This window comes from Purpureocillium lilacinum, assembly GCF_023168085.1.
Source record: "Purpureocillium lilacinum CBS 284.36 DNA, scaffold_2, whole genome shotgun sequence".
In the NCBI taxonomy this organism is placed as follows: domain Eukaryota; kingdom Fungi; phylum Ascomycota; class Sordariomycetes; order Hypocreales; family Ophiocordycipitaceae; genus Purpureocillium; species Purpureocillium lilacinum.
Genome location: NW_027072112.1, coordinates 403065 through 428078, shown reverse-complemented (window position 1 = coordinate 428078; position 25014 = coordinate 403065). Strand labels below are relative to the sequence as shown.

Below are 25014 nucleotides of genomic sequence, written 5' to 3'. Positions count from 1 at the left end.
CATCGACCCGAACGATAAACCAGCCCTTGGTCGACAGGCCGCGCCGACGCGAGTCTTAAGTGCTAGCCGAGGAGCGGGTTGGGGTCGCTGCGATTGACGGCAGACGCGGGAGAGGGAAAACTCACGGAAGACCCATGATGAGCGCGACGGGGGGGAACGGCCGCGATGTGTAGCGCGTCGCGTGCACAAGACCAGAAAGTCGAGTCGCTTTCACGTCGCGTTCACGGTGAACGGAAACTTGGGCGCGTCTCGACGTTTGTCGGCCGCGCGAGAATACGAACGAGCCCGTGGAAAGCACCAAAATGCCGACGCGACCCGAAAAGGGATTGATGCAATCGAGACTGTGCGGGCTTCGTGATGGGCGATGAACGAAGTCGCCGACTCGTGCGATCCGAAAATAGATGCGAACGGAGCGGCTGTGGTCCAGGCTAGGACGGCCAGAGAAGCGAATAGGCAATGCAACCAAAGCCGCGATACGAAAACCAAGCCGGGCGACAAGAGTGGAGAGGAGTGACCCACGGGGCTCTGAGCGGCGACGAGAGGGCGTCGCCGGCAAAGGTGGTGATGATGAACGAGGGGAGAGGACCAGAAGCCGGGGTGCGGTGGATGGATGGGTGGATAGGAAGACGGAAAACGGGGGCGACGAGGCGGTTGGAGGCGGGCGGGTTGGATCTGGGGAGGCGCCGCAGAGTTTTGGATCAATGGCGTCGACGCTCAGGCACCTGGGCCAGGTTGCCACTAGCGCCAGCAGGCAGTGATTCAGTGTCGGTCTGTTACCAGGTGACAGCCACCCATGCAGACATGCCACGGTGGGTACTTGGTACCTTTGGTCCCTGGTCAGGTGTGGCTGAAACAAACGACCACGGCAACTGTCGACAGCTGTGGCTGAGGCACCAGCCACTTTTGCTGGAGGAAATCTTTCCATGATACCGAAGGTGAGGTAAGCTGCCCAACCTCACCAGTCAACACCAGCCGACTCTCATATACCCGGCCCTAATGAGGCATTGCGCCCCGAGCCTCTGCCATTTGGCCCCCTCCAGGTAACTTCCGGCTGGCAGTATCCTCTCCATGTGCCACAGCGATGCCATCCGCCAAGGAGGTGAAGCGGGCGCTGGCCCGCATCAGGGCCGCCCTGCCTCGCGAGAAAAAGGTCGCATCCGACCATCGCAACATCCGTCTAGGCCTGGAGCGTATCAGCCGTGTCGTTCCAGATGAGCAGAGCTGGGCCGGTGTTCACGTCGGCGGCACCAATGGCAAAGGATCCATCTGCGCCCTCCTGGCAGGCATGTTCAAGCTCTCAGGCATCAGCCACGGCACCTTCATTTCCCCCGCCATACCGGAGAGACACAATGCCATCACCATCAACGACCGGTACGTGAACAAGCGCATGTACGAGATGGAGCTTCAGCACGTCGAGGCAGCCTACCGCCGCGTCGCCTCGGGCTGGAGGTTCACCTCGGGCGAGGATCCCGGGGACTTGACGCCCTTTGAGCTTGAGACTGCCGCAGCCTTCCGTGTCTTCGACAAGATGCACGTCAAGTACGGCATCGTCGAGGTGGGCATGGGCGGTGCTACGGACGCCACCAACGCCATGAAGCAAAAGTCCGTGACGGTCATCTCCAAGATCGACCTCGATCATCAGGAATACCTGGGCAACACCATCGAGGAGATTGCCAAGGTCAAAGCCGGCATCATGCGTCCTGGCGTTCCGTGTATTGTGGACCATACGAATCCTAGCTCGGTGTTGGGGGTCCTGCGAGAGCATGCACAAAGCGTGGGGACGCAGATAAGCCCGTCATCAAAAGCCCTGCCGCTAATCGCAGGACTGGACCAAGACAGGTTCAAGTTGGAGGATTACGAGCAGCAAAACCTGCTCTGTGCGACACTGGCGTTCAGGCATCTGTTCCCCCACCTCGACATCGACGTCAACAAGCTGCTGTCGATGAAACCGTACCTGCCTGGGAGGAAGGAATATGTTGGCGTTTCCGGGTTGACGGACGGCCTGCGTCAAAAGCCCGTTCTCGTCGACGGCGCGCACAACATGCTCGGGGTCGAAGCTTTGGCGAAGCATGTCGAGACGAGGGTGCGAAAGGACGACCAGCCCATCACTTGGGTCATGGGGCTGTCTGCCAGCAAGTCGAAGCCTTTCTCCAAGATGATTGAGGCCCTTCTCAGGCCCCAGGATAACCTCGCGTTTGTCGAATACACCCAAGGTCCCAACGATCCCCCAGCAGCGCCGGCCGATCTGGGACGAGGCGTCGCGAAAGAGGCGCTCAAAAACGAATCGCAGCTCTATGACGGCGAGCCCGACATTGCCTCCGCCGTGCGGTGGGCATGCAGCAAGGCGGGCGAGGGCCCGGTCATCATTACAGGTAGTCTGTACCTGATTCGGGAGTTTTACAAGCTCGAAGGCGTCGAGCAGCAGAGAAAAATCGGTACGAGGCGACCCGGTCGTGCCCAGCTCTGGCACTATACTCAACTGTCGCAGCAGAGAGCCCTGACCGCCGAGGAGGCGCAAGAATATAAAAAGGCAAGACGGCACTGGCGTCTGTCGCCGCTGAGAAACCCGACGTTCAAAACAAGCCAGGAGGGGGGCCAGCCGCAGCCTCCCACCGTCTCGGAGCAGACGCGCGAGCTTCAGCGAACGGCGGCACATCACAAGAAACAGGCGGATGGGTACCGAAGCGCCATTGCCAGCATCCAAAACGATTTGGATGCGGAAAGGACGGGTGGGCCGGGCTCGTTCCATCTGAGTGGGAGCATTGACGAGTTGAAGAGGCGACACGAAGAACATATTAAGGCGTACAACAGCGCCATGTTCAAGATCCGCGGACACGTTGCGGATCCGGATAAGAAGCATCTGAGTCACGAGGAGATTTTCGGACGACCAGAAAAGCCCAAGAGGAGGATAGCGACACTCCTTCGAAAGTTTGAGGAGGACGAGGCGCGGGAGCAAGAGTCCAAGGCAGCGACCGCGTCCTCACGCAGGGCCATTGAGAATGAGATTCTGCAGGCATCTCGTGACGTCCTAGGCGAAGGCTTCGGGGGCCAACGACGGAGACAACGAAGCAACGAGCCGGCCGAAGGCTCAAAGCCCGACAAGGGGACCTCTCCCAGCGAAAAGACAGTTGGGGGCAGGCGGTGACCGAGCCAAGTGCCTGTGAACAGGTCTGCCGGCTGTATAATAATCAACACCCATCTCAGGGAAGGGGAGGAGCTTGTACGAAAATGCGTCTGAAGATACCATGAACTGTACATTGGATAGCGTAGGCTTTATAGAGACGACGCGGTCACGCGTAGCGTAAGCAGGTGTGCGCGTTGTTGAGTGTCGTCTTATAACTGTGAACGGATCAGCCCCTCAATGGTTTAGCAAGTCGCACTTTTGAGGCCGCAACCCCACCACACCACACCTCGACGTGTACTTGCCAACCTCAAACTTCGCAACTCCTCCATCTCGAGCATGACACCGCCATGACAACCGCGCGACGGGGGAGGCACCATGTCGCCAGGATCATTACCATCCCTCGCCGCGCCGCCGACGACGGCAGCGGCGGCTTCCCCAACGCCGGCGCCGGCGCCGACGCACCTCATTGTCGTCTGCTGCCACGGCATCTGGCTCGGCGGGCCGTCGGCGGGCCACGACGAGGCCGAGTGGCTCATCGCGCCGTTCCAGGCCGGCGAGACACCCACCTTTTTGCGGCACATTGAGGAGGGCGTGCGGGCGCACGCCGACGACGTGGCTAACTCGGTGCTCGTCTTTTCCGGGTGAGTTGGGCTTTTCCCTCCCCTTGGGTGGTGTCTGCGTGGGGAGTTGGTATACCATCGCCACGGGCTCGCTCTTGGGGGCGAGCGGCGACGAATGGATGGATAGGAAGACGGATGGATGGATGAATAGATGGATAGATTGCTAACTGTCCACGCGTATCGGAACAGCGCCGCGACGAGGCCCGAGACGCGCCTCTCAGAAGCGCAGAGCTACGCCAACGTCGCCGCGCAAAACGCCTACTTCGGACACCTACCATCGTCCTCCTCCTCCCCGTCATCGCCGTCATCGTCGTCGTCGTCGTCGCACGACGGCGCGCTACCCACCACCACCACCATCCTGCTCGAGGAGCGCGCCCTCGACTCCTTCTCCAACGTGCTCTTCAGCATGACGCTGTTCCGCGCCCGCGTCGGCGCCTGGCCCGCCTCGCTCACCGTCGTGGGCCACGCCTTCAAGCGCCCGCGCATGGAGATGCACGTCGCGGCCGTGGGCTTCCCCGCGGCGCGGACGCGGCATGTCGGCGTGGACCCGCCGGGCGTGGGACGGCTTTTGCTCCTCGCTTCTGCTTCTCCTTCCGCTTCTCCTTCTGCCGCCGCCGCCGCTGCTGCTGCTGCTCGCAGAGGCGCTGATGCTAACGAGGATGGAGTACTACAGCGGCGGCCGCAGCAGCACCAGCAAGAGGGGCAGGAGTGGGAGGACCACCCTGTGCTGCGCGGGATACGCAACGCGGAGAGGGAGTGGCGCGAGGATCCGCATGGGAGGGGGGAGAGCCTCGCGGGCAAGAGGAGGGGGAGGAACGCGTGGGCGGCGTGGCAGGGGGTGTTTGAGCGGGAGGTGACGGATAGGGGCGGGTTGGAGACGGTGGGCGAGGGTGAGGCGGAGAGGCTCGTCGACGAGGCGAGGAGGCCGTGGCTGTGATATCTTCCCTCAGCCAGACAGACAGGCTACGTACTTCGGACTTAGACGACCCTCATAGATAGGCCGGTGCCACTGTCCGCCCGTGGTCATCAACCGCCCTATACCACGAACAAGCTCTCTCACATCACATCCTTGCCCTCGCCTCCCTCACCCTCGGCCCCTCCCCCACCACCCTCACCAAGAACTCAACCGCATCCCTCACCATCCCCTCGCTAAAGTGATGCCCCACGCCCTCGTACACCCTATCCGCGACCTCGAGCCCCCCGTCAGCGTACCACCCGCGCGCCGCGTCCGCCAGCAGGCCCGCCAGCGGCGCCGTCCGCGCGTGCGGCACCAGCTCGTCCGCGCCGCCGGAGCACAGCAGCAGCTTCTTGCCGCGCAGGTGTCTGTCCAGCAGTGGGCGAAGACGCTCCTGCTCGGCCTGCGATAGGGGCGGCGAGGGAACCGGCGTGGGAGTAAGGGAGGTGGCGTTGCCGAAGAGGATGCCGCGGGGGTCGTGCCGCCAGAGGGACTCGATGAGTGAGGGTGGGAGATACTTGCTTCCGAGGAGGGGCGAGCTGCCCGTGTCGAGGTTGGCTTTGGTGGCGCGGTCCGTCAGGAGGCCTGGAGGGTGATATCGTCAGCTCACATGTACATCACGTCGCACATCTCACTGCCCACGATGCCTCTCCCATGGCCCCTTGTCCACCCGACGCAACACGCCTCTTCGAAACCATACCCCCTCCCAGTGCCGCATCAACAACAGCCCACACACGTCCAAGAAGCCATAGTCAAGCGAAAACTCACCCAGCAGATCCGGACACCCGATAATCACCACCGCCGCATCCAGACGCCCCTCACCCACAACACTCTGCCACGCCACATGCCCGCCCAGGCTCCATCCCAGCGCAACATGTGCGTCCACCGCCGCACCATCCCCCCTGCCGACATACGCACCCACGAGGTCCATCAGCGCGCTCACGTCCGCCGCGCCCCCGCGCACCACGCCCGCCATGTCCACCGCGTGCTGCGCGTTGCCCCCCGCCCACGCCGCGTTGGCCGCCTCGCTGACCAGCCGGCTGCCGTGGTTGGGCATGTCGAACGCCAGCGCAATGAGCCCGCGTGCGGTGGTGGTGTTGCTCGCACCGTTGCCGGGGCCGGAGGCGGCATCTTGCTGCTGCGACTGCTGCTGCTGGAGCCGCTGCTGTGACGAGTTCCATGCGTGAACCGCGCGCTTGGCAATGTCCGCCATGCGCGCCCTCGTGCGAGTCCGCGGGTGCAGCAGCCACAGGCACGTCACCGGCGCGGACATGTCCGCAGGTAATTCGTCGAGCCCGTACACGTCGACGAGCAGGCCGGCCATGGGGATCGTCTTCATGGAGACGGCGGGCGCGGGCGGGAGGCCCTTGGTGGAGTACGTGTCTGCCATGGGGGCGCCGGGCTGTGACGGACGATCCTGCGCTTCCAACGATGAATGATGCGAGCGAGGGGGGGTGTAAGTGTGGAAAACGAAGATGAGGGTGTGCGATGGTGTGATGACTTGCGTTGAAAGCCCGATCTCGGGCGGGGTGCAGGGTAGTCCCACCGAGAAACCGCACTTACACGCGGCCTTGGCTCTCAAACAACGTGGAACTCTCGATTCAAGGGTATCTCTTGTGGTTGAATAAGATCGGTAATTATGTACTTGAAGACCTTTTCTGGAAGTCTGTGGTGCCACTACTCCTCCACACCACGCAGCTGCCCAACGGCTTCGTCACCGCGGTTGCGGTCGAACAACAACCTCACACCGCCCTTCCCAACTCGAACTCGCCGACTCCCACACATCCTCTTCACCGCAGGCAGAACCATACAGGATAGACCGACAAATGAAATCATATCAGTATCGCAATGCTCCCAAGACAAGTTGCAGCACGCTTGCCTACCCGAACGCCAACCCGCGACTGTTGCCGCCCGTCATAGCCGCCAATGCGAAGCGCATCGTGGCCCGTGACAAACCATGCTAGTAGTATCTGTTCTTTCTTATTCCCGTTGTCCTTGCAGTTATTCCCAGGCCAGGGGCCACTCCTTTCTGTGTCCAGCGTCTTGTAGATGGTAATGGCACATGGTCATTCGTGACGATTGCCAGTGAACGATATAGAAAAGCGCCGCCACATGGGCGTGCTTCCGAAGCATCGATTAGTCCACCTTCCAGTGGTCCTGGTCATCGGTGCCGAGATACAATTCGACCCCGTAGAGGACCATGGTAAGGCCGACGTTGATCCAGCGCCAGGTGCTGCCGCCCACGTCGCCACCCCGGAGCGTCCAGCCGTCGGGGCCGTCGCTTGTGGAAAAGTGCTGCAGCAGAAGGCTCGTGTACACGGCCACCAGGATGGATGGCGAGAACCAGCTGAGGATGCCGAGCACCTTGTTGGCCGTCTCGGAGTCCTCTAGATCCGGCTCCTGCATCAGCGCGCGCGCACCTAGGTCACGCACCGACGGGATGATGCGTGTCGCCGAGTAGAAGACGAGCAAGCGATACGCGAGAGAGATGATGACAGACGGCGTGATGGTCTGGAAGGCGGCGTAGAGGAGCGTGAGGGAGGAGTGGATGGCAGACGGGAGCGACCCCAGGATGTGGAGCAGCGTCGAGTACGAGGCCATGATGATGGGCGGCAGCGGGGGGATTTCGGGCTGCGTGGCTCCCTCGTCGGCGCCGCTCGTGCCGTCCGAGGGCAGGTAGTCGGTGAATATCTGGTAGACGCAGAGCACGACGTAGGCAAACAGAAGCGAGCTCTCGACGGGACTCCCGCGCCCGCTGCCGATGCCGTAGGCGCACAGGAAGACGGCCGTGGTCATGGTCGCGCCAATGAGAGTGGCGTCGATGTTGCTAATCTGGGGGAACTGGGCGACCCGCCAGAGAAAGTATACGGCGCTCGCAATGATGGAGCCAGAGAAGGCGAGCAGGATGATCTGCACACAAGTTAGCCTCGGGCTTTATTCTGTATTCTGTGGCTTTGCGTCAGACTCACGACCCAGGTGTCGCTCCGCCCGCGGTTGACAAGCCAGCGCGTAATCTGGCCGACGGCCTGGATGACGAGCAGGGTGCAAAAGCCCTCGAGCAGCTGGAAGCCGGGCCCCGAGTAGCGCAGCACCTTGTCCCAGGTGCCGAGCAGGACGGTCTCGAGCAGGCCGTCCTTGCCAAAGACCCACTCGGACCAGCTCGTGCTCTTGGAGTGCAAGAGCCCGCCCAGCGTCCTCTCAACCCAGTTGGTGGTGCCGGCGTCGACGGCAAACTGGCCGAGGGCCCAGATCATGAGGCTCGGGATGACGATCCACTGCGACAACCGCAGGGTGGTGGAGACGGCCCAGCCGGCGCGGGAGCGGTCGGGGGTCACGAGACGGATGGCCGAGTAGGCGAGGTAGTAGATGAAGAGCGAGAGGCTGTAGGCCAGCCCGCTGTCGCGACCGCCGACATCGAAGACGACGGGGATGGAGAGGACGATGCTGAAGAGGAAGACGGAGCTCAGCACGACGCTGAAGAACCACCACATGGGTGCGGCGGTGCGGCGGGGCGGGTGCCGTGCCGGAGGGTCCTTGATAACGTCGAGCGGTGTACCGATGCGCGGATATGGTCTGCTCGCGGGCGGCAGTGGCAGAGGCACCAAGGACGGATGGCGGCGATGGTGAGTGCCTCGAGCACGTCGCACCCCGCAGCGGCTGGCGCTCTCAAGCTGTGCGGCGGTCGGTCGGGGGCGGGCTCGTGGTCGGGGTCGCGAGAAGTGCGTGCTGTGGGCGCCCGCTCGCTCGGATATATCCGTCCGTCGGTGATGCGCGAGTCGTTGGCCGTCGCGGCGCAAGCAGGCAGGGCGCGTGGGCGGCGTCTGCGGCAGCGAGGGGTCGGCGTGCCTGTCAACGTCGGGAGCCGTGCGTGCGCGATGAGGCCGGGAGCGATGTTGGTAGCGGCGGGTGAGTACGTCGCGGTGGTGCCTTGGTTATGGTGGTTGGTTTAAATTGATGGAGTCGCACGCAGCACCACCTTCCCTGCCTGTTATTATTTTTTCCTGCGGGAGGTTCCAGGTTTAGGTCAGGTTCCCTGCTGTGGTTTTTGGGGGTGAGGTGTCCACTCCGCTGCCCGCCCGCTCGCCCGCACCGCACTGCGCTGGCAGCTGCTCCAGGGAGTTCCAGCTGCAGTTGGCTGAACAGGGGCCCGTCTTATCGGGCCTCGCGGCGCTTTATCTGCACGTGCGAGACTCGGTCTGCCAGCAACGGCGGCAGAAGAGCAGAGCAGGGCACCCGATGTCTTGCTAGGATGCAGTGTCTCAGCGACACTGGGTTGGCTGCCTGGCTGGCTGGGTTCCATGGACGACACGGTGAATCACGACAACGCGAGGCAGCCCCGACGTCAGTCCCGACTCGTTGACGTGACGTGACAGGCCCGCAGGGACAGCGCCCTGCCTGGTGCACCACACGCCTCACAGGTGCAGCAGTCGAGAGACGCGGTGTGCCTGCACCTGCGTCAGGCTGTCCAGATCCGACGAATGGTCGCGTGGGCGGCTGCAGCTCGCACCAGGCTGGTGGTGGTGCACCACTGCACGCTGCACCTCGTGCTCTCAAAGGGACGGGGATGGACGGGATGGATGGAAGCTGGCGGCCGGGAGGTTCCAGCGGCCCAGGGGCTGGCACAGCACCTCCACAGGGCTAGCTGGACCACCTGGGCAGCTCTGGCGGTCGAGCTCCAGTGGACCCCCCCACAGCTCCAGTGGCCAGCCGTGCTGCTGGATCGTCCCCGTGCTAGCGTTGGGATGCGCGTGTGGGTGCAATTGGCGCGCAAACAAGGTCGGATGGATCTTGGAACTGCGTTACTTCCATTAGGTAAGCCATCGTCAACGCCCAAGAAACACGGGAACAAACAAAGGGCCTGGATGCCGAGCGAGGTGAAACGTTTTCTCGCCAGCATATCCCTGTGCCGAAAGTTGGCCATCCTGCTTTTGCCCATCCACATCCATCCATGGATCGCAGCCCTGTCCTTTGCCTGGGAACTGGAGCCCGCTCAGCTGCGTCATACACTTACCTGATGCCTCCAGCAGGGTCCAAGTCGCATATCGGCCAGGCAGCGCCTTCAGTTCCTCGCAGGGACGACAAGATCTTTTCTGCTCGTGTATTATACCATACAACTTACTTCGCGCCTTGTATGGCACGGCTCTGCGTAAAATGCGACTGTGCATTTTGCGCGCCCGACGTAGATGTCCACTGTTTGTTTGAACCCAGGGCGTAGCACGGAGACTTGCCTCAGAAGGCGGACAGGGGCTTGGACGGGGGACCTGTCATGGAATTAAACCCTCCAGGTCCGCGCGGGGTCCCGGCCCGCCTCCAGAGCCCGCCACCCCGCGCAACACGTTGCCTCGACTCCTTGACACCATCTCGCAATCCATGGACATTGCCAGTCATCATACATAATATTTTGTACTGCATCATCCTTCGTCATCCGTGGATCATCCACTCGGCCCGCCGTCCGATCAAGCGACACCCGAATTGCGGAGCCGGGGCCGGCAAGCATCCCATGGCCCCCAAGCCGCCCCAACGGAGGGGCCGGGACGGCAGCGTGTTACACAAGGATTCCGACACCGACCCCGTCCCCAAAACAAACCGGCCGCTCAACTTACACACACGCTCTCTCACGGAATCCCGTACGCGACAAAAAACGTGGGGTGAACGGCTTCCCCGATGTCTGTTTGGAGGAAATTGAAACACCGAGGGCTGGCTGCGACGCCCGCTCGCGCACATGAACACCCGTAACTGGTGGGACTCTGGGGGAGTTCCCCTTGGCGTTGGACCTCGGCGTTGCGCTGTGGCCCTCGGCGTGCCGCTGTGATTATACCCAAGCTCCCCGCTCCCGCCCTCCCCGCCGCGGGGGCTCGCTCTCCCGCGTCGCCTGTTTCTACATATGACTGCTGCCCGCCATCTGCGTCCTCTCCACAGTGCCCAAGTCTTCCTGCAAATAACATCATGTGCACCTAGCATATATAGCTTGTTCAGCCCTTACAGAAACAAACTCAACATTTCAGCCCAAATTCGTTGATTGATTGACGAACCCAACAGCCGCAGCTGCAAACCGCTGCCCCCCGGACTTCCCCACCCTCCGCTCCGCCCGCTGGCCCCTCCCCTCCGGCATCTCAGCTTGGCCCGACGGAACAGGTCGTCCGCGCTTACAATTACAACACTCCCTCAACGCCCTCGAATTAGTAAACCGCCGGAGGTCAACAGCTTCGAGCCCTCAACGGTTATAACGGCTGCGCCGGAAAGGATCAAAAAACCGCACCGCTCTTGCATTACCAATACAAGGGACTGCGTCTCCTCCCTGCGGCTTGGTAATACGTAGAGAGGAACGGACAGACGACCTTTGGACAGGTCGCAGCTTCGACTACGTATTACAGCTTCGACAACTGCAGCTTCGAATGTTGAAGATATTTTACGAGCAGGAAGAAAAATACTTGAAACTCAGTTGCAACCATGTCTTTCAACGCCACACTAGACAAAGCAGTGCAAGATGGTGTCATTCCCGGTGCCGTCCTCCTCGCCATGGACCGCTCAGGTACGTGCCATCTGACCACCACAAACTACTACGCAATTCCGGCCCTCAGGCTCGCATTAACGCAAATGGCCACCAGGGAAACTCAACTACAAAAAAGTCCTGGGCAGGCGGACGCTGAAGACCGGCGTCGAGGACCCGCTGCGCCTCGACACCGTCTTCACCGTCGCGTCCATGACCAAGCTCCTGACCACGCTGTGCGTCTTGCAGCTCTCCGAGCGCGGCGTCATTGCGCTCGACGACGACGTCTCGGAGCACCTGCCTATTCTCGCCAAGCAGCCCGTGCTGACCGGCTTCGCGGATGACGGGTCGCCGACCCTCGAGAAGCGGGACAGGCCCCTGACGGCCCGGCACCTCCTCACGCACAGCTCCGGCGCGGGGTACCTCTTCCTGGACCCGCGGCTCAAGCAGTACGTCGAGCATACGAAGCCGAAGAAGCCCAGCGGGACCATCGACGAGCTCTTCGCGCTGCCGCTCCTGCATCAGCCGGGTGAGGGGTGGACATACGGCAGCGGCATTACGTGGGCGGGCAGGTTGGTAGAGAAGCTGACGGGTCAGGTACTTGGCGCGTACATGGACGAGAACATCTTCAAGCCCCTAGGCATTAGTCGCATCACATTCTTCCCCCAAGAAGTTTCCGAGCTGGCAGGACAAGTCAGCGACATGACTTTCCGCCGAGGCGATGGCGGGCTCCGTCATGCACCCCCAGGACTCTCCTTCTTCCCGCCGCTCAAGGATTGTCTCGGCGGCGAGGGCGCCTATGCAGACCTACAGGATTACATCAAGGTGGTGTACTCGCTGCTGGTCGACGACGAGAAGCTGTTGAAGCGGGAGACGACGCGCTTGATGTTCCAGCCGCAGCTGCCGACGCAGGCGTCGCGGGACGCGCTTCGCGAGACGTTCGAGGTCGCGAGCTGGGCCGTGGGCGACTTTTCGGGACCGAAGGAGTTTGACTGGGCGTACGGCGGCCTTCTCGTCGTTGGTGACAAGCATCCCATCCGGAGAAAGGGGTACTTGTGCTGGAGCGGAGCAGCCAATCTCTATTGGGTGAGTTCCGTGACACCTCGTGAAGGGCAGCGCTTGGCGACTCGGGTTGGCTGACACTTTCATCTCGTGCGTAGTTCATCGACCGCGATGCTGGGGTCTGCGGGGTCTGGGGCACGCAGGTCCTTCCCGCAGGCGATGAGAAAGTGCGGCCGCTGATAGGTGCCTTTGAGAGGCATGTGTATGCCATGGCCAAAGAGGCGAATGGTAACGAGAGGACGTCGAAGTGGTGAATGATGTGAGGCGTGAATGTGACGGTTGTGTCGTGCTTGATAGAGTCGATACCAAGCTATGTAGTCAAGTCGTTTACGTAACTCCCATAATCTATTCGTCTGCTTCTTTACGGGCTGCGCATGGTGTTGCTCACACGTGGTCTTGGACTCTTGGTATGGTATGGTAATGGCAGGAAAGCTGTTGGCCTGCGCGCCGGTGAGTTGGTTGTGGTGGTTGGCATCGCCGGTGACAGGACGCTGACCTCAGACTTCCAGGTTCGTACTCGCGTACCCCCCTGTGCCGGCCCAGCCAGTGGCATGACAGGGCCAAGCCGTGCCCAGGCGGCACGGTTCGGCGACCGGCAAGTCCCACGCGGGACTCGGGGACGGCTTGCTTGGCTTGCTTTGATCGACAGAGACGATGTAAATTTTAGCAAGCTTGCAGGTGCACTGCGATGAAGGCGCACAGCGTTGCGCACAGCGTCTTGCGATGGACGTTTTTGAGTTGCATCAGGGCATCTGGAAGCTTAGCGTGCTGCCAGATAAGCTTAAAAGGACTCTATGCGAGTGGTGGGTGCATGGGCGAGCCTGGACTCAGTCAGGGCAGCCGTTTCCCGTGTGGAGGAGCCCGCGCCCGTGCGTGGAATGGGCACCGAACGCTGACTGCCAGCCAGTGCGCGCTGCCGGATTGCCCATCGACCAAATGGAGCCCGCCAATTGCGTCATGAGCGTCTGGATGGCGCCTTGCGTTCGCTTCTTGCTCCCAGCCACGACCGTCGACTTGGATTCTGTGTCCCCCGTGTGCCCCGAGAGCCGGTGATGATGAGTGAGGTTCTTGCCGGGGTTCGGAGCATTGGCTGGGATGCGGAGTTGCGGTCCCTGCGACTGTGAGACAAGACAAGACAGTGGACGGGAGCAGCCAGACCAAGCATCTGGACCAAGCACCCACGGCCTCCCTGCCCAATGCGGCACGCACCCGCATTCCAGGCTCTGGCAGACTCAACGGGCATGTTGTCTCGGCGTGCGCGACAGCACACAACGTGGCTGCCAGGCATTCGAGCAAGTGATCGCCGTTGAGTTTATCTGGCTGCCTGGAGCTGGCGAGGCTGGCCTCTCCGCAGGCGCGTGTGATCAACCGAGGGCGCACTCGAGTGGCCCATGTCCGCCAACGTGCGTGCTGTGCTGTCGTCGAGGATTCTGCAGCGCGCAGTCCCTCCGTGGTTGGTGGCCGGCTACGCGGCACCTTGGCGCAACCGGACGCAGAGTGGACGAGTTTGCAGACGACCAGGCCTCAAGAGCCGGAGGGGGGGGGGAACGACTCCACTCCCGGATGCATCGTGGAGACCGGGGTGGCCCAGCCAACGTCATGGCCAGCACCAACGCCATCGTCCATCCACGCGGAGTGGGGTATCTTGCCTGCCCATCGCCGCAGTCGACCGACTGCCCTGGACTGGACTGTCCGGGCTCCCGCGAACAGCGGGCATGAAACGGACGAACCGGGGACGCCGCGGCGGTTCAGCGAGGGAGGGGGGGCGTCGGTCGCAGCTGGAGGCTTTTGCGGGCGTCGGCGGCGTCTCGGGAGGGGCGCAGGTCGGGCGGGCAAATGACAGGCCTGGAGACAGGTGCAAAGGCTCCGTCGCGCGGCCGCCAAGCAGCGCCATCAGATGGGATCTCTTGTGCTGCTTGGCCGAGACTAGGGCGGATAACTGGGACGAGGTTGTCAGCACGCCGCTAACAGAGCGTCGTCTCCGCTAGCAACCAACTTTGCGTCCGGTGGGAGGCAGAGTCAAAGGTTAGTTCCTGGCGCGCGCGAGTGACAAGCGGTTAGTCGGGTTATACGGGAGACGAGTCGAGTCGGTCGGTCGGTGCGGGATGGAAGCAGACGGTGGTGGGTGCTGGTGCTGCAGCCCGAGTACGAGTAGAGAGGTACAGTAGTAGAGTCGCCTCATGCTCGTGCGTCGTGTACAAAGTCCGGAGCAAAGTCCAGGAAGGAGTGACGACACCGCGAAGGATCTGCTCCTGCCCGCCTCCTCACTCGTCCGCGTCCAAACCACCAGCCCAGATCCAGGCACGCACCCCAGTTTTGCTTCTTCCATTAATCCCCATCTCGCCGCTGCTCCCTCACGAACCCTTGTTCGGTTTGTCCGTTCATATCATACATACATACTTGCCCAATTGCCCCCCTCCCGTTGCGTTCGTCCCCTTCTCCTTCATCCCATTTACAAGCCCTGTCTGCTCGGTGGCTTTCGTCTCGACGCACCGGCACTCCAACTCGCCTTAGTGCTCGACACTCTTCGTACTACCCGGAGCGGCTCCATCGCGCGGTGCCAATCACACAAAGCAGACGAGCGTTGCGAATGACGTGATCGGCAGGCCCTCGACTATTGCTCCTTGGGTCCCCAGGCACCTTGCCGTCGCCCTTCAGCTTCAAGACGGGCCTCCGTGCGCCCTGTTCGCACCTCGTCAACTGCCGCACTATATAGGCGGCACCTCCTCGTCACCAGCGGACACGCTGCACACCGACTTCAACGTCGCAGTCGACACAGCCTCCAGTAGCTCAACATGTCTGTCGAAAAGAAGGCCTCCAATACCGGCTCCGGCCGCGACCTCGAGTTCGCCGGCACCACCATGACCACGTCGACGCGCCTGGCCGCCATGTTCGGCGGCAAGGGCGTCACCGTCGGCCCGCGAATTGCACCCGTACCCGACTGGCTCAAGGTCGATGTGTCCTCGGACGGCGACGAGCACACGAGCGAGGCCATCCTCAATCGCCAGCTCGCCTCCGAGGAGGACGCCTCCATCCAGTACCGCACATGCAGCTGGCAGAAGACGGCTGCCCTGCTCTTCAGCGAGTACATCTGCCTCGCCATCATGAGCTTTCCCTGGTCCTACTCCTTCCTCGGCCTCGTGCCCGGCCTCATCCTCACCATTGTTGTTGCCGCCGTTGTTCTCTACACGAGTCTCATCATGTGGGAGTTTTGCCTCCGTCACCCCGAGGTCCGCGACGTCTGCGATCTCGGCCAGATGCTTTTCTGGGGCAAGGAATGGGCCTGGTGGGGGACTGCCCTCATGTTCGTCTTGAACAACACCTTCATCCAGGGACTCCACGTGCTGGTCGGCGCCGAGTACATCAACACCATGACCGAGGCCGACAAGATCGGTGGATGCCGCACCGTCGAGTTCTCCGTTGCCATTACCGTCATCTGCTGGCTCGCCTCCCTGCCGCGAACCTTTAGCATGATGTCCAAGCTTGGCACTGCCTCGGCCTTGTTCACCTTCATCTCTGTCTTGCTGGCCACAATCTTTGCCGGCGTTCAGGGCAAGCCGGCTGGCTACGCCCCTCTGACCAAGGGCGAGCCTATTGTGACTGCCATTCCCGTCCACAGCACGACCTTTGTGCAAGGCATGGCGGCTTTCCTCAACATTAGCTACACCTTCATCGGCCAAATCACCCTCCCGAGCTTCATCGCTGAGATGCGCGATCCTCGGTAAGTGCCGTAGCCACAACTCTTAAGTTGAGACATGCTAACAAGGCCCAGGGAATTCCCCAAGTCGCTGTGGGCATGCACCATCGCTGAGATCATCGTCTTTTGCGTCGTCGGCGGCGTCATTTACGCCTACACTGGCAACCAATACGTGACGGCACCTGCGTTCGGTTCGTTGCACGACCTGTACAAGAAGGTGTCCTTCTCCTTTATGATCCCGACAATCATCTTCCTTGGTTGCCTGTATGCCTCGGTCACGGCACGCTTCGTCTTTTTCCGATGGTTCAAGGGCTCCCGTCATATGAACGACCACACTGTTGTGGGCTGGGGTGCCTGGGCCGGCATCCTGTTGGTGACGTGGATTCTCGCCTTCATCATCTCGCAGGTCATCCCGTTCTTCTCTTCACGTAAGTTTGACCGTCCTTCTTGGTGTTGGACATTCAGGACCCATAGCTAACGGCTCGCAGTCCTCTCTGTCATGTCTTCACTGTTTGACAGCTGGTTCGGCTTCATCTTTTGGGGTGTTGCCTATTTCCGCATGCGCGGCGCCGACCGAAAGGTCGGGCGGTATCGAAGCCCCGCCTTCGACTGGCTGTCCATGGCGCTCAACGTCGTCATCATCCTCACTGGAGTCTTCTTCCTCACGGTGGGCACGTATGCCAGTGTGCAGGGCATCATCGACTCGTTCGCGGCAGGCGAGGTTGGCGGCGTCTTTTCTTGCAAGAGCAATGGCCTGTAAGGGGCGTGACGAAGAGGAGGGAATTTTGTATATGAATGATGCATGTTGGACACACTGACACACAGGAACTGGTCATGCGAAGGACATACTTGTACGCACAGGGGTGAATGCCTCATGACAGCAGCGCGAGACTCGGAGGGGCCGTCCGTTGCGGAGGTTCAACGGTTTGCATGCTTGCGCAAGGGATACGGGACGATATACCACCGGGGGATGCGGAGAGAGGGGCTCCAGAATACGCTCAGCATGGCCTGTCCGCCATCATCGGTCGGTGATGGCGGCAGCGACCCGAATGCTTTCATGAACCGTGTCGTCTGGCTGTGGCAGTCTCTAAGGAGCTGCCAGCTTGGACACGTATTTGCTTCATTGCCCTCGCATCACTTGCGGATCCTGGAATGGTTCCGCAAGGCGATACCGCTTGGACCATTGCACCTTTTCTGCAACACTTGTTGTGGCAGGCAAGCGCTTGTCGCAGTCAGGTTCGTAGCCGATTCGTAAAGAATCCCAGTCCCAGTGAGTGAAGTGAAATGTCTGTTCGCCGTACTCCGTAGGTCGCAAGCACTGCGTAGCTCAAAACAGCGTGCTTCGTAGCTCAAAACTCCAATTGAAGGTTTTGCGCACAAACAGCTTCCCCTTTTGCCTCGAGCCACAGTGGTATGACGTGAGTGTCCCTGGCGCAGGGTGGACTGATGGCGGAAAGCGAGGAGCCGAAGGCAAACGAGCCGTGCTTGTGGACGCCTGCAGATGCCCTGCAGCCAAATCGCATTCAGCACCAGACACGCGACGCATTGCTGGAGCTCCATTGGGCGGCGAAGTTTGAACCCCGCAGGAGAAAGTCGTCAACCCTGGGGTCTGGATCGGCGCAACACAGGGCATTCTCAAGTGTTGATTGAGGATTTTTCTTTTGGTCTTCGTCAGTTACGGGAATGTAATGTACCCCGAGGCTGCTTCGTTTCGCAAGCGGCACAGATATCTTTAGCCACGACGGAGGCGCCCGAATCGAATCTCGCTCGGTGAAAGGGGCAAAGTGCTCCGTTCACTGTTCAGGATAAAATACAGCGATCTGCCCCACTGAAAAGCTCCATGGAGGGAAGCTGCATGTGCTGGTCTGGGGCGCCACGCAAGCACAGCCCTCTGCCCCTCTCCGACAGGCCCCTCGCCCTGCCTGCTCGCCCACTCACCACAGTGGACGACCCTGTAACTCCACTAAAATCGAGCAATCGTGGGCCACCCCTGGCTGGGATTGCCAGCGGGCGTGGGCTGGCAGGTGGCGGAAGGAGGGACGGGAGCAACAAAGTTGAGGCACACCACTCCTTCGAAGCCCTTTTGCCCGCAGCCCCTCGAACCACAACCGTCCACCTATTTCCTGCCGACAAACCATCCTCACCCCTTTAACTGCCCTCGACCCCGACGACTTCGACACGAGCCGAGGCATCCCTGCGCAGACACCGAAACGGGATCAAATTGAAGCGAACCGACGGTGAATCGAGCTCGTTCAATTGGCAGATGCCCCGATAGAACTGTACTGCGTCTTCATCGCGCTCGATATTCGCAACACAGCTCGGCCGAGAGACGACGGATTTACTTGCACCAATTCGCAAAGCCTCCCGAGGCGACCGCACCACAGCACCATGCCCTCGTCTGCGGCGACGACCGTCACCAAGACGCCCAAGGACAAGGCGCCCGACGCCGGGGCCGACGGCGATGGCGTCGACAAGCACGACTTCTTCTGGACCTACACCGAGGAGCCGCATCGCACCCGGCGCCTGGCCATCATCAAGGCTCATCCCGAGGTGCGCTTCTCCAGACACACGCTCGCCACCGACGTCGCAACAGACACTTGATGCTGACTCTCGTTGCAGATCACCAAGCTCTGCGGCCCTGAGCCCCTGACCAAGTACGTCGTCACGGGCGTCGTCGCCCTGCAGACGTTCCTGGCGTGGTATCTCCATGAGACGCCCTTCTGGTCGCTCAAGTTCTGGCTCGTGGCCTACGTCGTCGGCGCGACGGCCAACCAGAACCTGTTCCTTGCCATCCACGAGATCTCGCACAACCTCGCCTTCCGCAGTCCCGTCGCCAACCGCGTCTTCGCCATCTTCGCCAACCTTCCCATCGGCATTCCCTACAGCGCCTCGTTCCGACCGTACCATCTCACCCACCACAAGTCGCTCGGCGTCGATGGCGTCGACACGGACCTGCCCACCGCCCTCGAGGCCTTCGTCCTCGACACCATCCTCGGCAAGGCCTTTTTCTGCACCTTCCAGATCTTCTTCTACGCCATCCGCCCCATGACCGTCTACCGGGTGCCTCTCACTCGCGTTCACTACCTCAATATTGCCGCTCAGCTTGCCTTCGACTACGCCCTCGTTCACTTCACCGGCGGGCCCAAGGCCCTCCTGTACCTCCTTCTCTCCTCCTTCCTCGCCGGCAGCCTCCACCCCGTCGCCGGCCACTTCATCGCCGAGCACTATGTATACGAGACGGTCACGCCCACGCAGCGCAACCCGGACAACGGCGTCCCCGTCCCCGAGACCTTCTCCTACTACGGGCCCCTCAACTGGCTCACCTACAACGTCGGCCTCCACAACGAGCACCACGACTTCCCCGCCGTGCCGTGGACCCGCCTCCCCGCCGTCTACGACATCGCCCGCGAGTTCTACCAGGACCTGCCCCGTCACGAGTCCTGGAGCTATGCCATCTGGCGCTTCATCTGGGACCCCAACGTCGGGCTCAACTGCCGCGTCAAGCGCAAGCAGGGCGGCCGCATCGTCGGCGGCGCCGTCAACTGGAAGGAGTCGGAGATTCAGGCGTAAGCCGTGGGTGCGCACGAAACGATTTGCGGGACACGGGCCGCGTTTCGGCCATTTTCAGGGTGTTGGAATAAAATCACCCCCTCTTCCTTCTCCGTTCGTGCCAGACAGAAGTTGGCAGATCAGGAATCATGTATTGCATAGGTATCTGTTTCTATAGGCGTTTTTGGGCAGCAGCAACACATCGGCGGGGACCCGCCCAGTCAGAAGAAATCATTAGACTATGATGAACACCGTCACCATCGCACGTCCAGGGAACACCTAGGTACTCGAGGTGCATCGTAACGAAAGACTGAGCGGCATGCCAAGTCAAGGCCATCATAACAAAGGAATTCCCATGACACTGAAACGCAAAGTTGTAGACGTAGCTAGTACAAAAGCACCGCGGCAGCGGCCCCCTCGCAAACAAAACCCTCCCAGTCTCGTCGTCAACCACCCAGCCGCGCTGTCAATGTGCAGAAAGGACGCCAACCGCGCCATCCGTCTCAACCAACACAGTCTCCGGCCCCTCCTCGAAGGAATAAAGGGCGCTGTTTACCCCGTCAGACGGGCCGTCTCTCTCTCTCTACCTCGGCGACTCAAGCAGAATCAGGCCTGGTGACCGAGGCGCCAACGCCCTGTCCCTCGGTGTTCTGACCTTGGATTATACTCTCGCTTTTCCACTTCTCATTCCAAGTCTCTCGTTCTGCCGCAATGCGTATATACCAGTCGTTGTTGGGGCTCTCGAGCACGGCCGGACTGGAATGGCCTCCGCCGTGGCCGATCGTATCGCTTCCCCGTCATAAGTACTGTGCGGGCAAACTCCGCAGAGGCGCAAAGGGCTTAGAAGAAGAAGTAGGCGAGCAGGAAGCTCAGCAGGCAGAGAATGGCCACCATCTGGACGGGCACGCCCGCGGGCTGCTGCTTAACCGCCTGCGCCACCCGACCGGTATCAGGCAGCTTCTGCTCGCCAGAGACGGTCTTGACGGAACGCTGGCGAAGACCGCTGTCCTTGAGGCTCGCAAGCTGGGCCTCCGCCTGGGCCAGCTTGGCCTTGAGCTCCTCGTACGTCGCTTGGGCCGTCTCGGAAACGGCGGTCGCTGCTTGAGACACGGCGGACTTGGGGCGGTCGGACTTTTCGTCTTCGTCCTTGACATCGTCGGACGGGTACGGCGGGGGAGCATGCAACGGCGTCGAGTCGGGGGCTTCGGTCTTGGGAGACGAGAACGTGCGCGAGGCTTCCGGCGTGTCGTGTGCCTGGTTCCATGTCAGCATTTGTGGGTGAGGCGAGCGGCAGGCAGGCTGCGTACCCCATTGACTATGGATTGCTTGTTGGGAGTGGCGAGGACGGCCTGGTTAGCTCCTTGCTCCTGGCTACCGAGGGGTGCCAGCCAGTTGACCCTAATCTTGCGCTCCTGGATCTGGCCCTTTTCCGTCGACTCGAGCTGCGCGACGAGGGTCAGTAACGCCATGCGACCAGTCCAGGGATTTGAAACCAGCGGCACTTACCACTGCGGCAATGCTGGCAAACTCCTTCTCTGGTGTGATAGGCGCAGACTGGACGAGGAACTTGTCGCGACATCTTGTGTCCAGAGGAGGGTCCGCCTTCATCGCCTGGAGGAGAACTGGGGGTACGTTAGGGGCTGCAGAGTGTCGTGAAGGGGGGCTCGGGAACTGGCGTACCAGTGACATCAAAGTCTTGTCCAGGCTCGATGCGGCCTGCATTGGGTCGCACGCAGTACCTACGGCACGATCAGCGCAAGTCGGGGTCTCAATGCCTCGGCAGGGGTTCGTACTGTTTCGGAGCAGTGGTTTTGACCTGCAGGCGAGCACATATTAGCTTGAACGCTTCGGGCGCTGAGCGCGATGCCTCGGGGCTGGTCTACCTTGAACGCGAGTGGTGTCGAGGTCGGGTTCTTGATTGTCAGGGTCTGCGACACCTCGACGGTAAAGGGGCCTGCGCGAAGCTACGTCAGTACAAGCCGACAGGCCGCTGCAGCATCTCGCGACGCGATGGGCCTCGGTGGCACGTACGCCGAAAATTCAGCTCGAAAGGCTCGATGTCGACAGACATGGTGGTGGTGGTACGGCTCGCGATGCTCGATAGGGCTGATTATGCGATGTGGTCGAACCAGGGGTGGGGGGGCGCGGGAGACAGAGTCGTGCCCGACGGAGCCAACAGGCAGAGGGAGAAGCGGCGCGCAGTCAGTTGAGGCGGTAGGGAAGGCGAGGTGCGCAGATAAGAGGGCGAAGGCGCTTTCTGGGTCGGCGTCGTTTGCGCGGGCTGCTGCAGTCGGGGGCGTGTTGTGGTGGTGCTGGTGGTGGCAGGAAGAGGGAGAGAGAGAGAGAGCGAGTGACGACGTTGGAGGAGTTGCAACGGTACGTGAGGCGGTTCGCCCCAGCCAGCTCAGCGCAGTGGATGGGCCGCGTTTGATGAGAGCTACTTGCAGTTAGGCCGGCCGGGGGGTTTCACCTCAGCTGCAGCTCCCTGGGGGCGCAGAACCTCGGACCGCTGGAAAATGCCCTGTGAAAACACCACCCAACTCACCAACGGCGCCAACGACGTCAGGACATGAGGAGTGGAGCGCTGAGGTGGCCTTCTTCGACGCCAAACCCGACGGACCAATGCGCGGCGATTCCACTTACTAAGCCGGCTACGTGCTGGTGATGGAGCAAGAAAGACGGGACCTTGGCAGACAGTGCAGTTTAACAGCCCAGAGCATGAACTTGCCGCCCTGTCGTAGCACTTCCGGGCAACTTTTTGGGGGTGCTTTCTTAATTGACGATTGGGCACGTGCTCGGCGTGCGTGTGCCGTCGCATGCTGCTACGACATGGTCTTTTATTTTTTATTTTTTTTGCGCGGCTCTGCGTTGCATTGTTGCATGGGCCACGACGGGTTGACAGGCGCTCTGTCCCGTGTCAGGCTTGTGAAATGGGGCAACGCTGCAGCACAGGCCGTAGTTGCGCCGGAGCTCCGGTTGTCAACGCTGCGGTTGGCCCCAAGCTTAGGTTGCGCCTGAGCGGGATCGCGTGCACGGCATAGATGGACGGAGTAGATATATGCTGTGTGTTTTCTTTTCGTGCGCACTGCATTCAGGCGGGGTACCTAGAGGTAGCTCCTTGAGCAACCCGTATCCGACAAGGCGCCTCTCACTTGAGGGCGCTGTCGTATGTATGTGGTTCAGTGCCCAGATGACGGCGTCATGGACCAACCTCCATGCCAGCATTCATGGATGCATGCCCTGCTACCCGACCTGACAGTGGGTTGGTAGACGCCCTAGGTATTAGCTGGAGCCGCTGTTCAGCCGTTGCCACCTCCCGTGCGGTCAAGCCCCTCGGTCGCTACCTACAGGGCATCCCTGAGCTTCCACGGCTTTGCCCCGCGCCACGCCAACCTAAACTGCCCAGGACCCGCCACAGGAGGCAACAGCTGTGACGTTGGTCATTGGAACTGCAAGCGAGCTTCAGTCTGAAGGTTTCACCACTTGCAACGGCAGACTTGGCTTTCAGCACATACCTTATGTGAATCACCTTTACGGAGCAAACGCTGCCAGCCAAGTTTTCGCCATCCGATACAATCCAAAGCAAGCGTTTCCTTCCTCCCATCGTACAAACGACTCGGCCGCCGCCTGTCTCACAAGTCTCATTGCCCCACGGTACACCCATCTCTCGCACCTCAGCCCCGCAGTATCACCACATCTCACTTCCCGCAACATCATCGCACGAGTCCCTCGCAAGGCCCCTCACACCCCTTGCCCCCACCGTCGCGATGCCGTCAGATCTAGAGCAGCTGCTCGAAATGGGCTTCGACAAGGCCCGTGCCGAGCTTGCCGTCAAGAAGAGCGGAGGCCGTGAGCAATCCCAGCCCAGCCCACGAGCCGTCTCACGCGACAGCTTCACTGACAAACCCCCCCTCTAGTGCAGGGCGCGCTGCAGTTCCTCGAGGAGACTCAGGACAAGCCCTTGGATGAGCTCCAGGCGGCTCAGGTAGCTGATGATGAGGACGAGGATGCGACCAAGGCCGAGATCGCCGAGCTGGAAACAGGCGAGCAGGCACGCTCTCTCATCTGCAACGAGTGCGGCAAGCGCTTTCGTAACAAGGACCTCGCCAGCTACCATGCCTCAAAGACGTGAGTACCCCACCTGCTTCACACCCAAAAGGAGGGCAGCAGCTGAACAAGCCATCGCAGCGAGCATACAGACTTTTCAGAGTCAACGGAGGAGATTGCCCCCCTGACAGAGGAGGAGAAGAAGGCCAGGCTCGTGGAGCTTCGCCAACGCCTGCAAGCCAAGCGGGCGGCGCAGTCCGAACAGGACAAGGAGGAGAACAAGCGCAACGAGGTATGCCCTCCTTCAGCATCCCCTACCACTACTGCTTCTGCACCGGATGTTCTAACAAAGTCCCAGAGAATCCGGCAAAAGGCGACGAGAGAGACCCAGGACGCCAAGGAGGAGCTACAGCGCAAGGAACAGATCAAGGAGGCTGCCCGCAAGCGACAGGAGAAGCTGGAAGATCTCGAGGCCAAGAAGCGCATCAAGGCCAAGATCGAGGCCGACAAGGCCGAGCGCCGCCGCAAGGCCGAGGAGGCCAAGGCCGCGCGAGAAGGTCGCGCCCCCGAGGCCCCCGTCGCCGCCCCCCCTTCAGGACCCTCGGCCCTCGCCGCCGCGACGACGACCAAGAGCGACCGCAACGAGGCGCGGCTGAGGCTGCAGACGGGCTCCGGCAACATCACCAAGACGCTGCCCGCCGACACGACGCTGTTTGAGCTGGCGCAGATGGTGCAGAGCGAGACGGGCAACGCGGTGGCGAGCTTCATGACGACGTTCCCGAAGAGGACGTTTGAGGGCGACGTGGATATGTCCAAGACGCTCAAGGAGGCGGGGTTTGTCCCTTCGGCGGTGCTGATTGTCAAGTAAGGCTGGGGTGACACGAGTGTTTCGCATCTGGAGTAGCTTAGCCGGGGAGTTGGTGGCGGCATGGTAATCAGATAAATTTGCACAGCTTTTGAGGCCGTATCCGCTGCTTTGGCCAACCCCTCACGGATCATTCACTTCTACACTGTTGGGACATAGGACGGCATACATGGAGTGATGCTGTTCGCGAGGTCACAGGTGATCTCATCGACAACTACGCAGCCCTGTCCAAGGCGTCGATCATATCGCCAACGCCGTACACGATCCCGACGCGTCGTTGTTCGAGGAGGCGAGTCTGTCGAAGGGTACAAAATCACGCTGTGCAGTGCCTCGTCAAGCGAACAGGTCGGTGTTGGTCGTGGTTCCACAGCCGAGGGGCCATGACGTTCGTCCCTTCAGAGTTCGAGGCATGAGCGGAGACCCGGTCTCAATGCGTCCAGGAACGTTCGCATCCACTGCCGCACACAATCACTTGAACCAGTTCGCGTGCCGCGGAGTTTGCATGGTAACGTTCCTCTTTTTGTGCTCCAGAGCCGTGTAAACTGACCAATTCTCCACCCCGGGTGAAAACTCCGTCGTTTTGAGTGCATTCATCGTATTGACGA

The 25014-nt window shown here is 61.1% G+C and overlaps 9 protein-coding genes across 9 annotated transcripts; 6 read left to right on the top strand and 3 right to left on the bottom strand.

Moving 5' to 3' along the window:
- Positions 1 to 1081: 1081 nt before the first annotated feature.
- Positions 1082 to 3145, top strand: PLICBS_001942 (folylpolyglutamate synthase; the record flags this gene model as incomplete). The annotated part of the gene is made up of 1 exon (XM_018321551.2): positions 1082 to 3145. The coding sequence occupies one exon, from the start codon at positions 1082 to 1084 to the stop codon at positions 3143 to 3145; it is 2064 nt and encodes a 687-aa protein (XP_018179030.2).
- A 354-nt stretch (positions 3146 to 3499) lies between these two features.
- PLICBS_001941 (uncharacterized protein) lies at positions 3500 to 4681 on the top strand (the record flags this gene model as incomplete). The annotated part of the gene is made up of 2 exons (XM_018321550.2): positions 3500 to 3765; positions 3934 to 4681. 2 exons carry the CDS (start codon positions 3500 to 3502, stop codon positions 4679 to 4681), a joined length of 1014 nt encoding a protein of 337 aa, XP_018179029.2.
- Positions 4682 to 4805: 124 nt separating this feature from the next.
- On the bottom strand, positions 4806 to 6089 carry PLICBS_001940 (uncharacterized protein; the record flags this gene model as incomplete). Its single annotated transcript, XM_018321549.2, has 2 exons — positions 4806 to 5284; positions 5618 to 6089. 2 exons carry the CDS (start codon positions 6087 to 6089, stop codon positions 4806 to 4808), a joined length of 951 nt encoding a protein of 316 aa, XP_018179028.2.
- A 746-nt stretch (positions 6090 to 6835) lies between these two features.
- PLICBS_001939 (uncharacterized protein) lies at positions 6836 to 8190 on the bottom strand (the record flags this gene model as incomplete). Its single annotated transcript, XM_018321548.2, has 2 exons — positions 6836 to 7609; positions 7669 to 8190. The coding sequence occupies 2 exons, from the start codon at positions 8188 to 8190 to the stop codon at positions 6836 to 6838; spliced, it is 1296 nt and encodes a 431-aa protein (XP_018179027.2).
- A 2959-nt stretch (positions 8191 to 11149) lies between these two features.
- PLICBS_001938 (uncharacterized protein) lies at positions 11150 to 12505 on the top strand (the record flags this gene model as incomplete). Its single annotated transcript, XM_018321547.2, has 3 exons — positions 11150 to 11231; positions 11308 to 12275; positions 12350 to 12505. 3 exons carry the CDS (start codon positions 11150 to 11152, stop codon positions 12503 to 12505), a joined length of 1206 nt encoding a protein of 401 aa, XP_018179026.2.
- A 2541-nt stretch (positions 12506 to 15046) lies between these two features.
- Positions 15047 to 16708, top strand: PLICBS_001937 (uncharacterized protein; the record flags this gene model as incomplete). The annotated part of the gene is made up of 3 exons (XM_018321545.2): positions 15047 to 15972; positions 16024 to 16376; positions 16437 to 16708. The coding sequence occupies 3 exons, from the start codon at positions 15047 to 15049 to the stop codon at positions 16706 to 16708; spliced, it is 1551 nt and encodes a 516-aa protein (XP_018179024.1).
- A 1628-nt stretch (positions 16709 to 18336) lies between these two features.
- PLICBS_001936 (uncharacterized protein) lies at positions 18337 to 19518 on the top strand (the record flags this gene model as incomplete). The annotated part of the gene is made up of 2 exons (XM_018321544.2): positions 18337 to 18498; positions 18568 to 19518. 2 exons carry the CDS (start codon positions 18337 to 18339, stop codon positions 19516 to 19518), a joined length of 1113 nt encoding a protein of 370 aa, XP_018179023.2.
- An 819-nt stretch (positions 19519 to 20337) lies between these two features.
- Positions 20338 to 21568, bottom strand: PLICBS_001935 (phosphatidylinositol-binding protein scs2; the record flags this gene model as incomplete). The annotated part of the gene is made up of 7 exons (XM_018321543.1): positions 20338 to 20751; positions 20805 to 20939; positions 21004 to 21119; positions 21178 to 21236; positions 21291 to 21313; positions 21381 to 21451; positions 21529 to 21568. The coding sequence occupies 7 exons, from the start codon at positions 21566 to 21568 to the stop codon at positions 20338 to 20340; spliced, it is 858 nt and encodes a 285-aa protein (XP_018179022.1).
- A 1696-nt stretch (positions 21569 to 23264) lies between these two features.
- Positions 23265 to 24412, top strand: PLICBS_001934 (uncharacterized protein; the record flags this gene model as incomplete). Its single annotated transcript, XM_065599932.1, has 3 exons — positions 23265 to 23346; positions 23415 to 23625; positions 23686 to 24412. 3 exons carry the CDS (start codon positions 23265 to 23267, stop codon positions 24410 to 24412), a joined length of 1020 nt encoding a protein of 339 aa, XP_065456004.1.
- Positions 24413 to 25014: the final 602 nt, after the last annotated feature.